Here is a 13,969-nt window from a genome sequence, read left to right on the forward strand (position 1 = left end):
AGTTTGAAGAGTGATGTATCTAAAAAAATCATTATTTTTTAAATATTTGCACAACATTAGCTCTAAAATGTGCTATTTGTGAATTAAAAATTGTACAGTTATCTAATACAATCATATTATTTCACAAAAATGTTGAAATTCAGGATAGGTTCCCAATATTTTTTCTGGCAATGAAGCAATAAGCAATACATATTACAAGCAGTATTATATCGAAGACTCCCCAAACTTACTGACTATTAATTGTATTGTAAACAAAAATAAATTCTTTCATTGTTAAATAGTTGAATAATTAATATTTTCTAGTTTGAACTTTCTATTTCAAATTGACTTCCTAAAAACGTACTTTTTTTAATTGTATGAGTGTTCTAATAAGCCGACAATGTATGCTTTATATAAATAATGTCTTGATACATATTTTCTATTTCATAATTGTTTTTATTTCATGCGAAAGAAATGTTAAATCAAAGATATCAGAATTCCTTATGTCAATATGTACATTATATTGAAACAGCTGATTCAGTTTCTATTGACGTGTTGTCCTAAAATTTATACTTAAATATATTTATTTGCATTCTATTGCAATTAATTTTTTATTGTGTTTATTTGCTTTTTGCATGCAAATGTTCAGTGTAGAGCTTATAATTAATTAAACTTGACATAAATACTATAGATCACACATATAGTAACAATCGACAAATGTCGTTATTAGTGAATGTATAAACTCATTTATGATTATTACCTAATTAACAATCATAAATTGAAAATGACAATAAACATCGATATCAAATTAAAGCGAGCTAGTAAAATATATCATGAAGGGGTCTGTACTATAATTTATGATAGAAACATTATAAAACAGAAAATGTTGAGGTTATGTTTTAGGAAATAGTTGCTGGTTTTATATTGCTACAAACTAATTCTGACGTTAAACATGATGGAATATTCTTAAGTATGGAAGGTTCGGTCAATTTACAGCTTAGTTCGAAGAATTTTGGCATTTTTGAAGCATTTTACAATTCTGTAAAAGTTAGTTTTACCTAGAAATTTTCAGAAGTATTTCTACAAATTATGGTTCTGTTATAAAATAAGAACCAAGTGGATTAACTAATTTTATCATTTGTATTTTCAGCCAATACAATTAGTTCAATATACTTTAGATGTTGCTCCGAGTGGCAAAATACCAAGTGGTAGAACAGAAATACCATTTGAATTACCACTAAAACCTAGAGGGACTAAGTCTTTGTATGAAACTTATCATGGAGTCTTTGTAAATATCCAATATTTTATACGCTGTGATATAAAAAGAAGTTTCTTAGCAAAAGATGTAAGCAAATCGTTGGAGTTCATAGTTGAAGATAAGGTGCCTCCTAAGATACAAAAAGAAGCCAGTAAACCAGTGTGTTTTAATATTATGCCAGAATCATTGCAAAACACAAGAGATAGAATCAATGTACCTAGATTTTGCATTTCTGGAAAACTAGATTCATTGTATTGCAAGATTTCTGAACCCTTAACAGGAGAGGTAATAATACTGTAATATGCATGATTTGTTTGATAAAGTAGTATGAAAAAACAATATTTTTGAAGGTGGTAATTGAACATTGTGAAGCTGTAATAAAGTCAATTGAACTGCAGTTGGTAAGAGTAGAGACATGTGGTTGTGCTGAAGGATATTCCAGAGATGGTAGGATGAGAATATATTAACATTTCATTTGTGATCTTATAATGCTATATATATTTCAGCTACTGAAATACAAAACATACAAATTGGCGAAGGAAATGTTTGTACAAATTTACCTATACCGATATATATGATATTCCCACGATTATTTACATGTCCTACATTAAGTACGAGTAATTTTAAAGTCGGTAAGGTCATTATATGACTTTCATTCTGGATTTTTTTTATAATAAATTTGCTGATAAAAAGGTCATATTTCATTACAGAATTTGAAGTGAATTTGATCGTAATATTTGAAGATGATTATTTAGTTACGGAAAATTTCCCCATAATATTATCAAGATACTAAATTTGTATAGAAATATAGTATTTTATATAAATTATATGTATTATTTACAAATTGTATATATTTCTTATAATAAATGCAAATTTATGTAATTTCATTGAAAAGAATGTAAAAAGAAATAATTTTTTATCCTAATGTACATATTAATGGATGGATAACTTATTGTATTAAAAATGTTTCTTTTTACTCCAGTCCAACTTTTTGAGCAAATAATTTATAATATTTTTCAACTTGTTTATTATGAGTCAGTCCAACTGAAGCCAGCAGCACCACATAACCAAGCACAAATGTTAATAATTTATGTTGTTTAAACCATGCCAATAATCCTTTGTTGTTAATACATCTAAAATATTAGAAGTTTATACATTTCTATATTCATGTATTTAAAAAATATATAAAAGTAATGAATATTATACACATACCTTGCTGCTTGAACTTGTTGACTGTAAATAAGGAGGTATCGTACCCTTACCAATTCACTATTTGTTACCAAATAATATTTATTTGGAACTCTTCCACCTATGGAATCTGATACTAAACTTCTAGCATTATCTTCTATACAACATACTTTGCATAAGAAATGATGAAACTTTCTTAATATGTATGATTTCTTTTAATATCTATTTACCTGAATCTCCAGTTTTTACATCTGTATGATTAATAAGTTCACATAAAGCTACGCAGCTCATTTCACTTCCTAATACACTACCTCCCCACCCATAGCCAATCGGACTATATGGTAAACTTACGCCTAATTCACTCGAAAGATATATTCCTTTACCAAATAATGAGTTCTAAAAAATATATTGCATTTAATCATGTTAGAAAATAGTAAAAAATGATATCATACATCAAGTAGATTATTTTACCTTACACATATTCTGTTGTAGACCATAATGTATAATGGAATGGAAGTTCTCTAGTCGACTACCATGATAAGCATAAAATGTTGTGTGGCCTTGAGCAATTGTTTTCCATCTGTCTTCTGAAGTAGATTGTTTTGTACTTGTGACTTGGAATATTAAATTTGGTGCAACTACTGGCATTTCTGAGGGTACTTTTCTCAATATCAAGTCATACTATATCGCAAACATTTTTCCAATATTCACAAGATTTAATTGTAAAATATGATTCGGAATGAAAATAAAAATTTCAACAAAATTTATGTTACCATGAATACATATATAATGAAACTTACATTTTCTTTTTTAATGCTTTTTATATAAGGATCTCTCAAGCGCACTAAAACCCACTGTAATAGATCTATAGCCATTCCATATTTTTCATATGCATCTGATTCTGATAATGCTTTCAATATTACAGCCAATGGAGGAATTACTTCTATAGCTCTTCTCTATAATTAAAATCAATATATTCAATGATTATTACTCTTTAAAATCATTAATGTGCAAATTATAAAAACAATAAGATTGATGTTTTAAGAACTTTACCAAAGCTTCAATGTCTTTGCATTCATTTTTTATATACATTGGTGGAAATGGTTTTAAACAAGTGTCATAGCGATATGTATTACAAGCTGCTACAAATAAGGACCATTTTAAATCAGCTGCTCTTAGGTCTTTTTCCAATACATGTTTTAGACATTGAACTTTTTTTTCAACATCTTCCTGATTTGTGGAATCCAATCGAATTGTATATGACATATCAAACTCAGATTCTTTACAAATCCCTTGATCCAAACTTTTCCTTAGATTGGGGTTAGATTTTTTCTTCTCTTTATCATTGTGAAAGGCTTGTTTCCTGCTTGCGCTATCCATTATTGAGATTAATCGAATCTAAATTAAAATTTTTAACAAACAAATTATTATTTTTCGACTCTGTGTTATAATTTCAATCAAGAATCTACCTACCCAATATTTACAAGTTTATATAATTATTTTGCGCTATATCGTATGTTTTCAATATTACAAAATCTTAGCTGATAAAGCGTTAACAAACTTCGATGATAATTTGTAAATTAATATTGTATATGTAACAAATATCAAATTGTATCACGTAGTAATCACAATAGTTATGATTTTGTCCAAATAACGGATAAATATAGTTATATAAAACATTAATCTCTTAAAGAAATATTTAATTCATAAATATAATTGCAATTTCCTTGAATAAAGAAAGTTAGTTTATTTCATACTTACAAAATTTTAAATTTCAAACATATCGCCGGTATTTTTTCATTTTTTTGGTCACAGTTACTAATGATTTAGTAATTTGCCATTATTCCGTACGAAACGAAGAAACAAAGAACAAAAAAGGTAAAAAAGACTAACAAGTTTTCATAAAACAGCAAATCAACGTAAAGCCCGCTATCATTCAAGCATTACAAACTATATGCACAAATAACTACTTCCTTTGAAACAATGTAATTCTTGGCAGTGATACAACTTTCACAAAACGAAATGTAGATCAATGCGAAAAATTGAACATCTTGGTAGGAATATTTGCATCTTAAGTTTCCTAATGTTTGCACACTTTTGTTCAAATTTATTTGAATTTTATATATACCGTAGATGTTCAATGAACAATTATAATTTTTTAAAATAATTGACTATTAAAAAATGCTACGTTTTTATTTTTGTATTAATCGTACAAATAAAGCGCAGTATTAAAAAAAAAAATAAATAACTGGTATAGGATCAAAAGAGTATTTTAACTATCATAGCTAAAATTCCATCCCATGCAAATTTTGTTTTAATATTAGCGTTTTGTAGTAATACCATTGCAATCTTATTTATTATATTGTATAATAGCTCTTCTATATTCAATATAATATTGAATAATAGTAAAATATTTAATTGCATTTATTTTGTATTTAATAATTTCTAAAATAAAAAATGTAAATAGGGTGAAATTTTTGTAATAGTGTTAACGTGATTTCTTTTAACGATAACTTTTGAGGGTTAATATATACATTTATACATACATAATGAGAAATTCTCTTTTAATTTATGTTATGCTTTACATTAGAATTAAATACATACATAATAATTAGTCACCAAATATTTCTTATCTCTTTAAATTGAAAAATAAATGACAAGTAGAGCGTGAAATGTTTACCTTTATAATGAGTTTAAAATACCCTTAAAAAATATCAAATTTTTCCAACGATTTGCAATATTCGACGACCGGCATCTTCGAAATGAAAATTTTTGTCAGTGACGAATGAAAAAAAGATAGCCTTTTATTTAAAATAATATATATAATCCTCCTCGTTACAACGAATTTGTACAGAAATCATGTGAACATTGGCCTGAAATCTCATTACTTCTATCGCAGATCACATATGTTTCATTACGTTCGTTTGTTACGCCGATGTTTCTCTCTTTTAGCTTAATATTATTTTTTACACCCCCCCCCCCTTAATTTTTCATCAAATTCGTATATTAAAAGTACCAGAACATACAAAAATACAATATATACATATAACTACAATACCAAAAATTGAAATCAATTTATTGCAAGAAACGAATTAGTAACAATTTTATTATGTAATAAATACTTCTATTAAAATTACAAATAAGTAATGCATATTTCAAATAATATATGCAATAGATATTTCAAATAATTATGAGCACATTTATAGGTGTTCAAAAACTATTTCATAAATTTTCATAAACTGCTTTTCCTGTTATTATCATTAATAAATATAAAATTTTACAATTTTGTAGGGTTTACGATGATTTAAATACTAGTAGCAAAGAGGAAATGTAATTCCAGTTATTAATTTATAAAGTGCATACTCATAAATTCCCTATACTATGTTACCGTATAGGGAAGTTTCTCAACAAAATTGGCAAGCGTGTAACTCAATGTCATGCTTCAAGGTAAACTATCGATGACGTCAGTGTACGTCACTTAACAAGTGGGAGTGGATGGATAGATGTCGGCAGCCGTGGTGCCTCTCGCGAATAATCGCACACGAAATTCACAACGGACGATAGCCCGCGTTGTCACGATAATGTTGTGTGCTTCTTAGCGATGTAGTTTTTCGCGGTGGAGAAGACAAGCGCAGAAGAAAAAAAAGAGAAAACGTTGAAGAAGTAAGAAAAAAAACGACGACAAGGAGAAGGCAAAAGCGACACATCTCGCCACACGTGTTTCCGCGGTAAATGGAAAAACACCGAAATCGGTCTGCGCATGCCCGGCCACTGATGACGTCACGAAAATTGTGCTTTTGATCAAACTCACTCTCTCGCCGTTCCTTTTTTTTTTCACACCCGTGGATGTAATAATGTGGAAAGTGAAATAACTGTACGGAAAAGCTCTGTAGGAGCCGCGGAGAAGCCGGTGAAAATCGTAAGTAAATTTTACTATCCTTTTTATCATTAACAGAAGTCATCCGTTGACTTACAGTCTGTTAACATGGCCTTCACATAAATGTGCGCACACATGCGCGCAAACACGGATACACATGTAGGTATGTATGTATACACATGCACACTTGCATACACACACAGACACGTCGTAAGCGTTCACGATTTTCAGAAAAAAAAGCTCGTTGCTTTAGCGATGTTTTAATCGTCGCGTGTTTTTAAGCACTTACGAGTAAATTCATGAATTTATGTGATGAAGTTGAATAAATTGGATGAGTATGAAGGGCCTTTTTCCTTACACGAGATATATTGATCTTGTTCCAAAGGAACTGTTGAAAATGACAGGTCCTATTTTTATTTGGATATTGTTATTTTCTCTGTTAATTTCTTTTTATTCTTCTGTATTCTTTGTTAGATAGTTCTTCAACGTATCATATGGTTCTTTTTTTTATTAATTTCATCTCACGATGCATACTGATTTTCCGAAGTTTACCTCGTGTCTGTGTGTATCAGTGAAAAAAATAATGATTTTTGAAGAAAACCATCGTTTTTAGTTTAATGAAAAATAATTTTTCAAGGTGTCCGTAACTTCATGTTAGAATGTTTAATAACAAGTTCGTTCAATGTATATGAATATGGAAAACAGTCTTCCATGATCAATAAATATTCAAAGACTGTTTTTATAACAAATATACAATATTAACATAATTACATTTTTCTGTAAAGTGTGAATATCTTATTAAATTGATTATTTAATATTTATTAGAACTTCAATAAATGACAAAGATAATTTGTAAGATATTGGGATATATTAAAAAAGATTTTCCTATCATCACATTACATGGAAAATATCAGGAATATATAAATATTAGTATGTGTCTTTTACCTCTTCCATAATATAATAATTAATGAATAAAATTTAATTTTTAATTGAGTGTTAAATGGAATTAATATTTTGATAGTAAAGAATTAAACATTTCTCTTACTAGGTCATAACAATTAAGTTTTTATGTTCAAATAACGTAAGTTAGATAGACTTTTTTGTATTTGTGTAGGGGATTCTAATAACGTAAAGAGTTTGTATTCTTTATTTACATGTTTTGCATTACAAATGATTTTCCATAAACGATTAATATCTAGCACGTAGTTTTATAACTTTATGCAAACATTCTTGTAACAGATCTTGAAATGAAGAAATGTTTTAGTCACTATGTAACAATTTGTAGACTTATTTCACACACATGTAGAAAATAAAAATTTCATAAAATGATACTAATGAAAAAAAAGCAGCAGTTTTATACATAGAATTTGTTTTGATTATTCTTCATATATAGTGATATTTTCTGACAGTTTATATAAATAAAATGAACTTCTCATCATGCATTCAACATTTTCTCATATAATAAAAATCATATGATGCATGATGAGAGCAAATAAAGATTATAGAGATAAATACATAGAATAAATTTAGTAATTTATTTGTTTCAAAATATAGATTATTTTTGAAAAATATTTTTTATTGGAAGTTTTGTAAATAGCTGTGAGATGCTGCCACCTATAGACTTGAATCTTAATTGCATTTAGCTTCATCGGTAAAGTAGAGATCGGGTTTTTTTATGCTAATTTTTTTAATAAAATACGCAAAAGAAAAAGAAGAATAGATAAAATATGTATTTATAGTTTCGTTAATAATATGTAACATTCTTTCTAAATTTTTTTGTTATACATACTTTCTTTTATAATGAAGATGATACATCATTAAGTCATCTTACAATTACAGAGTTGTTGCGAATGATATTTTTCTATAAATCTTCTTATCTTTTTAAAGTAACATTCATTTGAAACGTTCTTTCATAACAGATACCAAGAAGAAACAGAATTCATTATTCTACTCAGGAATACAAGAAAAGAAAAAAGTATATTTCGCACTGCCACTCCCTAGGGTGCTAACAGTGGTACCTCATTTGTCATAAAAAAGACCCTAGTTAACTTTATAATTTTACGTCACTCTTCTCCATCGTGAATGATCTGCTTTAAATCCTTTTTCTCGGAAGTTTTACGCGTCTATTAATTCCTTTATAGTCGATCCTTTGTATATCATAAAATTTTAAACATAAATAATACTTTAGTGAAATAATATTATCAGAATACTTTTATTATCTTGACGTCTAATACATTTTTATGGAATTTATTTTTCTACAATATGTTGTAGAACTTAATACTAGACCTGCCGATCTTTAATATGTATCTAAGTGTGCTATAAATAATTAATTGCTATTAAAGCAATATAATGAAAGTGAATAAAGTATATGTAATTATATTTGTGTCTATAAATAATAAAATTAAGCATTAATATTACCAAAGATACTTGTGTAAATACTTTTAATAATTGCAAAAACAGAAAATGTAATAACAATCGTTTTAACTGGTTTAATAGTTCTAGTGTTAATATACCTAGGGAAAAATGGAAGTAATTATTGTTATTTCTTGATTCATAATCTGAAGTTAGTTTAGTTTTTGAGTTCTCATGGGATTGTTAAGAGAAGAACATACCTGGCGAAATATGTAGCGATTCACGAAAGTAATATTCGAATACTTATCACAGAAAATTGTTATATTTATAAATATATCTGTTATACGAATAATTTTGAAACGAGATACCACCTCCATGATTATATTGATCTAATTTGAAACCAACCTAAAAATGTACACAGAAGTTACAAAATATTTATCATCTTAAATATATTAGTAAGTGTTAAAGATGGTACCATTGTATAATATTGAGACTTATTAATATAATGATTAATAAACTATTTAAATACTTTTGTGATTTCTGTGAAATATATGCTTGTACTAAATATCTTGTAATTTCTATATACATTTTCAAATTTGTTACAAACTTCATCAATACAATCATGATACTCGGATCTCATAGCGGTGCTAATGTAATTTTAAAGCGTTTTATATAATACACGTAAAGATGTCTACAGGTATTCGAATAATTTGGCGAGCAATTGTATGTAGGGGGAACGCGATCTTTCACTCAGCGAAAGGAAGTTAACATGGGAACCAATGCGTTGGTCCGTTACGCGCATTTCGACGGCTGTATCAATTCTAGACTTATCGTGGAATCTCGCGGAACTTGAACCCGCCTAATAATGCGCGGCTGCTTGGTTACAAAGAATTACACGACCTCGTGGTACAAAGCGCGTTACAATGTAGGTCCTCAAATCTATGCAGATGGATGGAACTCGTATGACCTAAACGTTTGTCCATTATTTTGAAATATACATGAATAGAGTTATCTTACATGCCTCTTTGTAATTCGTTTTATCAAATCAGGTGAAATTAAATATCTCTTTTGTTGGAGTAACAAATATATCGAATCGAATAATTTGAAAGCCGTAATTAGTCGAACTGAGTTGTCGAATTAGCAGCTATTAGTCGAATGATCGAAAAATTCATTCGATCCTGTGGACGAGTTGAATGATCTAAGCTTGTGATAATTTAACACAATTCTGCTGGGTTCCTCGAATTTTTATATTTCATATATTCATTAACAATTAATCTCGTATATTATTCAAACTTCTTCTTCGTCACGATTGACGCGAAAATCTCAGTCTAAGATATCGAACTTCTTCTTTATTTCGATTTCAAAATCTTTTTTCTCTCTCAAAAGTTTTCTGTATACTTAATCCTTCTCTAGAAAAATTAGATACTTTCGATTATTCGAACAATTTGTATCTTACACGCGATTGAAATTTTTTTTCAAAATTCTATTTGGATGAAAGCTTCGTCTATGATAGAATACATACCATCTAATTATACCAGTGAGAAACTGCACGGTCGATAGAAAGGAAAGTAGATAGAACTTTTTTTGGGTCAGTTCAGATATATAAATTTTCGATTTCGTATCGTGTCATGATTACTCTTACTCGAACGGCATTGGTTTCCGGTAATTTCATTGCACCCGAAAAAAGACCGAAGTTCATAAAAATTCCACGAAGAAATTGTGCACGTCGCCCTCGTCATCGATCCCACCCACTCGCTAAAGAGAAAGAACAGTTTCATCGATAACCTTCCCGAGAACAACCCTAAACACTGACGTCATTCATTTTCGAAACATTATGCAAGCTTTGTGAATTGCATATTATCTTCTGCAAAGAAGCGTGAAACCTGAACTTTCGATTCTTTAAGATGAGCCGATGTCTTTTTGCTTTTTCGAATTAAGCCGAATCCAAGTATGTTCGTCTAAGGTCGTTTCCGCGTGTTCCGCCTCTTCGTTCATCTTATTAAGGAAAATAAAGGAGGGAAAAATGGAGGAAGGAAGAGATGAAAAGAGGAAAGGAAAATGAGGGAAAGTAGAGGAAAAAGGGAGTAAAATTGGCGAAGGAAAGAAAGAGAGATGGGGAAGAAAATGAAAGGGTTAAGGAAAGGAAGCAAAGGTGGAAAGAGCAGGGGAGGAAAGAAGGAAGAGAAAATAGAAATGAAGAGGATTGAAGGGGAATTATTAAGTACTTATATCTGGTTTTATGCGATGGCATGGTTCCGGTAGAAATTACTTAGCGTCTGTTTAATATAGGATTTTTATAGCGTACGAAAATCTATTATCTTCATAAATTTTAGCGAATACTTTAGATTTGATTTGCCATAAATCAGTCAAGATTTTAAACCATAAATAGCGCGTATCTTATCCGAGCTTTCTACAAATTTCATTTAATTAGGAACTAAAGAGGATGTTAATTTTATCGAAGTCCTATTGTTTCATCCTTGAAATAATATTATCCTGGAATCAACCTGTTAACCTGGAAAATATAAGTTAACTCTTCGTCCGAATTCCTTTATTGATTTATTATATTGGTCTTATATATCTGTTACAAATAAATTATATCATATATCTGCACTTGTGAAGATTAATACTCGCTTAAGTGAAATTGAAATTTTAATAATACCAATGCGTACAAAAAGGTCTCACAGTATAGTAAAGAATCTATTAAAATCTTTTCACGATAGATTAAAATTTTATTTTAATTTCTGACAGAATTCATATTCAAAGCGCTAGAATTTTATGTCGATATAGAATTCTATTAAATTTATTACGTATTACACAATGTTACAATACCTAGAGTATATAATACTCGAGAAATTTTATTTTTATGGTAAATTATAAATTGTACAAATTACATCGTAATTTCTGTTAGAATTTCTGTTGATTAATTTCTTTCTAACTTTCTCACTAAACGACCATCCGATTAACAAGTTGAAGATTTTCTGTTCGACGTCACACGGTCGTCTGGAGAGCGACGTTTCGCGAGCAAAATTAAAAACAACTTTACATTGATGCTTTTCAACAAATTTATTTTATATAACGTAATATGAATATTTACAGCGATAAACATTATAGCAACAAGCCTTTCAAAAAGTGTAGACTCTACTTTATTTCAAAAAGCAACTATTATTTATTAAGATCGATTGACGTTGCTACGAGCTGCAAGGTTTAAATTATTACAAACTTTGTACCATCCATATATCTGGATTAAAAGGATATTCTATAAAATCTACAAAGAACGATTGCAGCTTCATTTTGCATCGCCTCTCGACCACGCAATTGTCTATAAAATTTATAAAATGAACAATACTGTTTCGACAATACTGTTTATAGTCACTTTATAGCAAAAGAAATTCTTCGGAAATATTGAACTTGAAAAGTGGAATTTTGGTCGCAAAAAGCGAATCTTTAGAACATTGTGGCGCCAATATATCTCCTTCTCTTTTTTACACATCGCGAATTTCGTCTCGGTGAAATTGGCACAGTTGGAAGATTCACTTTGGTCTCAAATAAACGAGAACCAGGTGAGCCGATTGCAGATCGCCGGGACCACCATCGGTGGCTGCTTTGCAATCGATGGTGAATTTAGAAATAACGTTTAAAACGATTTGCCGGGATCTTTTAATGGGACCGGGCGCCGACTAATTTGATTCGGCCACTCTGCAATTCTGACGCTCGCTTTAATAATTCACCGGGCATACGTCGTATTCTTGGAACCGGAATAGATGGGTTATCCATGATAAAATATAATTCGAACGGTACGTGTGTCGCACGCGTATCAATTTTCTGTTGTGACAAAGCATGATTTTTCGAGTATCTATTCGTTAATAGGATATTCGAACTTGAACTTTGCTGGAGGGTATACAGAGGCTACAAAAATTGTATACCATTGTAATTATTATGGCATTTATATACCGATTGATTAGGTTTATTATATTAATTTTCGCGTCATTTGGTAGTACTTTTACGCGTGTGCAAAGAATTGATACGTATTGCAAAATTGAAACGTAGCATGTGTTGATAAAACGCATCTTTGGAAAATTGGTAAATTTCGTAAAATATATTGACAAAATTTGATTGGAAAAATTTGAAACGCTCTATGTATTCTTACGTATTTTTCGATTTACGGATGGGATAATGAGAAGATCGATCGATTTGCACGGGGTATTATGGTACTTCCGAGTTTTATCTATAAATACGAGTTAGGACATTCTCTGTCGTGTGTTTTGTTTCTTAGGCAAGATATCTAATGTTTTTCTCGTTCGTTTACGTACTATTTTCATACTTCAACTATTTATATTTTTAATATTCAATAGGGTTGTAGATTTTTATTGCGTTAAGGAAAAGATAAGTGAATTCTTTTTATCTACAAACTTGATTTTCTTATTTTGTTCGTATACGTAAATTATTGTTCATATCTATTTCTGGAAATTCTTTACTTTCAAATTCCTTAGTTGTCTGAAGGTAATCAGTATTCATCATATATCAGAAATTACTTTCTAGAGAATTAAATTATGTACATATGTAATATTGCATATATTGGATAAATCCGGTTGGTATTGGACATTTTTAGAGTTGAAGTTCTTTTTTCTTTACCGGAAACAAGAAATTTTCTTTCTCCTAATACATATCTGTACTTGAAGAAAAATTAACATTTAGTACAAACACGATACAAAAATTCTTCAATGATTCCAAAATTTGTCTTTCGTTATTATCTTCATTCTAAAGAAAATCAACGTTCAATTAAATACATTAAAAAACAGTTTCTTAACACTAGAATAACCAGCCTGTAGTGTATTTGTATTTAAGCATATTATATATAAATATATTTTATAAGCTTTCTTATACTTTTATACTCCAATATTTCTTGAAAAGAAAGAGGATCTTTTCTTTTTTGTTCCACAAGCTTTTGCTTCCGGGTATATGATTTATAATATTACGAAATAAGGATACATCATACACATGCATATAAAAATATCCAAAAAAGAAAAAGATGAAAACGGCAGGTATTGTGTTTGAAGAAGATTCCCATTACGTCATTTTTCTAGTACTTCAATATTCCTTGGAAAAAGAAGGAGGAAAGATCTTTCCTATCACTTCGTATCTTTCGCTAGATTATAATTTATAATATTACAGTTAAATTATGATATATAAAATAAACATATGAATATCGAATATAGAAAGAATACAGGAAGAAGAATTTTGTGCTAAAAAAAAAATGTCTACTCTATAGTCTTTCTTATATTCCAATATTCCTTGAAAAGAAAGAGAGACGGAGC

At 29.3% G+C, this 13,969-nt stretch overlaps 3 protein-coding genes across 7 annotated transcripts in view; 2 read left to right on the forward strand and 1 right to left on the reverse strand.

Moving 5' to 3' along the window:
• The first annotated feature begins 505 nt into the window (after positions 1-505).
• On the forward strand, positions 506-2,213 carry LOC100649773 (vacuolar protein sorting-associated protein 26C). Its single transcript, XM_003397048.4, has 6 exons — positions 506-820; positions 883-1,026; positions 1,130-1,522; positions 1,588-1,684; positions 1,744-1,869; positions 1,948-2,213. The coding sequence occupies exons 1-6, from the start codon at positions 713-715 to the stop codon at positions 2,028-2,030; spliced, it is 951 nt and encodes a 316-aa protein (XP_003397096.1). The 5' UTR covers positions 506-712; the 3' UTR covers positions 2,031-2,213.
• Positions 1,712-4,547, reverse strand: LOC100644851 (protein mono-ADP-ribosyltransferase PARP16). 2 transcript variants are annotated; one of them, XM_012311010.3, is made up of 7 exons: positions 4,187-4,547; positions 3,479-3,823; positions 3,226-3,381; positions 2,897-3,106; positions 2,656-2,821; positions 2,450-2,582; positions 1,712-2,370 (listed from the first exon to the last, which is right to left on the reverse strand). In XM_012311010.3, the coding sequence occupies exons 2-7, from the start codon at positions 3,803-3,805 to the stop codon at positions 2,211-2,213; spliced, it is 1,152 nt and encodes a 383-aa protein (XP_012166400.2). In that variant the 5' UTR covers positions 3,806-3,823; positions 4,187-4,547; the 3' UTR covers positions 1,712-2,210. The 2 variants fall into 2 exon arrangements, with proteins under 2 accessions (XP_012166400.2, XP_020719850.2); XM_020864191.2 differs by lacking the exon at positions 4,187-4,547 and adding an exon at positions 3,899-4,093.
• Positions 4,548-5,909: 1,362 nt separating this feature from the next.
• LOC100649884 (myocyte-specific enhancer factor 2) overlaps positions 5,910-13,969 on the forward strand; it is an 80,554-nt gene continuing 72,494 nt past the window's right edge. For all 4 annotated transcript variants that reach the window (XM_003397049.4, XM_012311017.3, XM_012311015.3 and 1 more), the window contains exon 1: positions 5,910-6,344. The gene's annotated coding sequence lies outside the window, so the exon portion shown is untranslated. The remainder of the gene's footprint in view (positions 6,345-13,969) is intronic.

The sequence above is a fragment of the Bombus terrestris genome, chromosome 8 (genome assembly GCF_910591885.1).
Source record: "Bombus terrestris chromosome 8, iyBomTerr1.2, whole genome shotgun sequence".
Taxonomy (NCBI): Eukaryota; Metazoa; Arthropoda; class Insecta; order Hymenoptera; family Apidae; genus Bombus; species Bombus terrestris.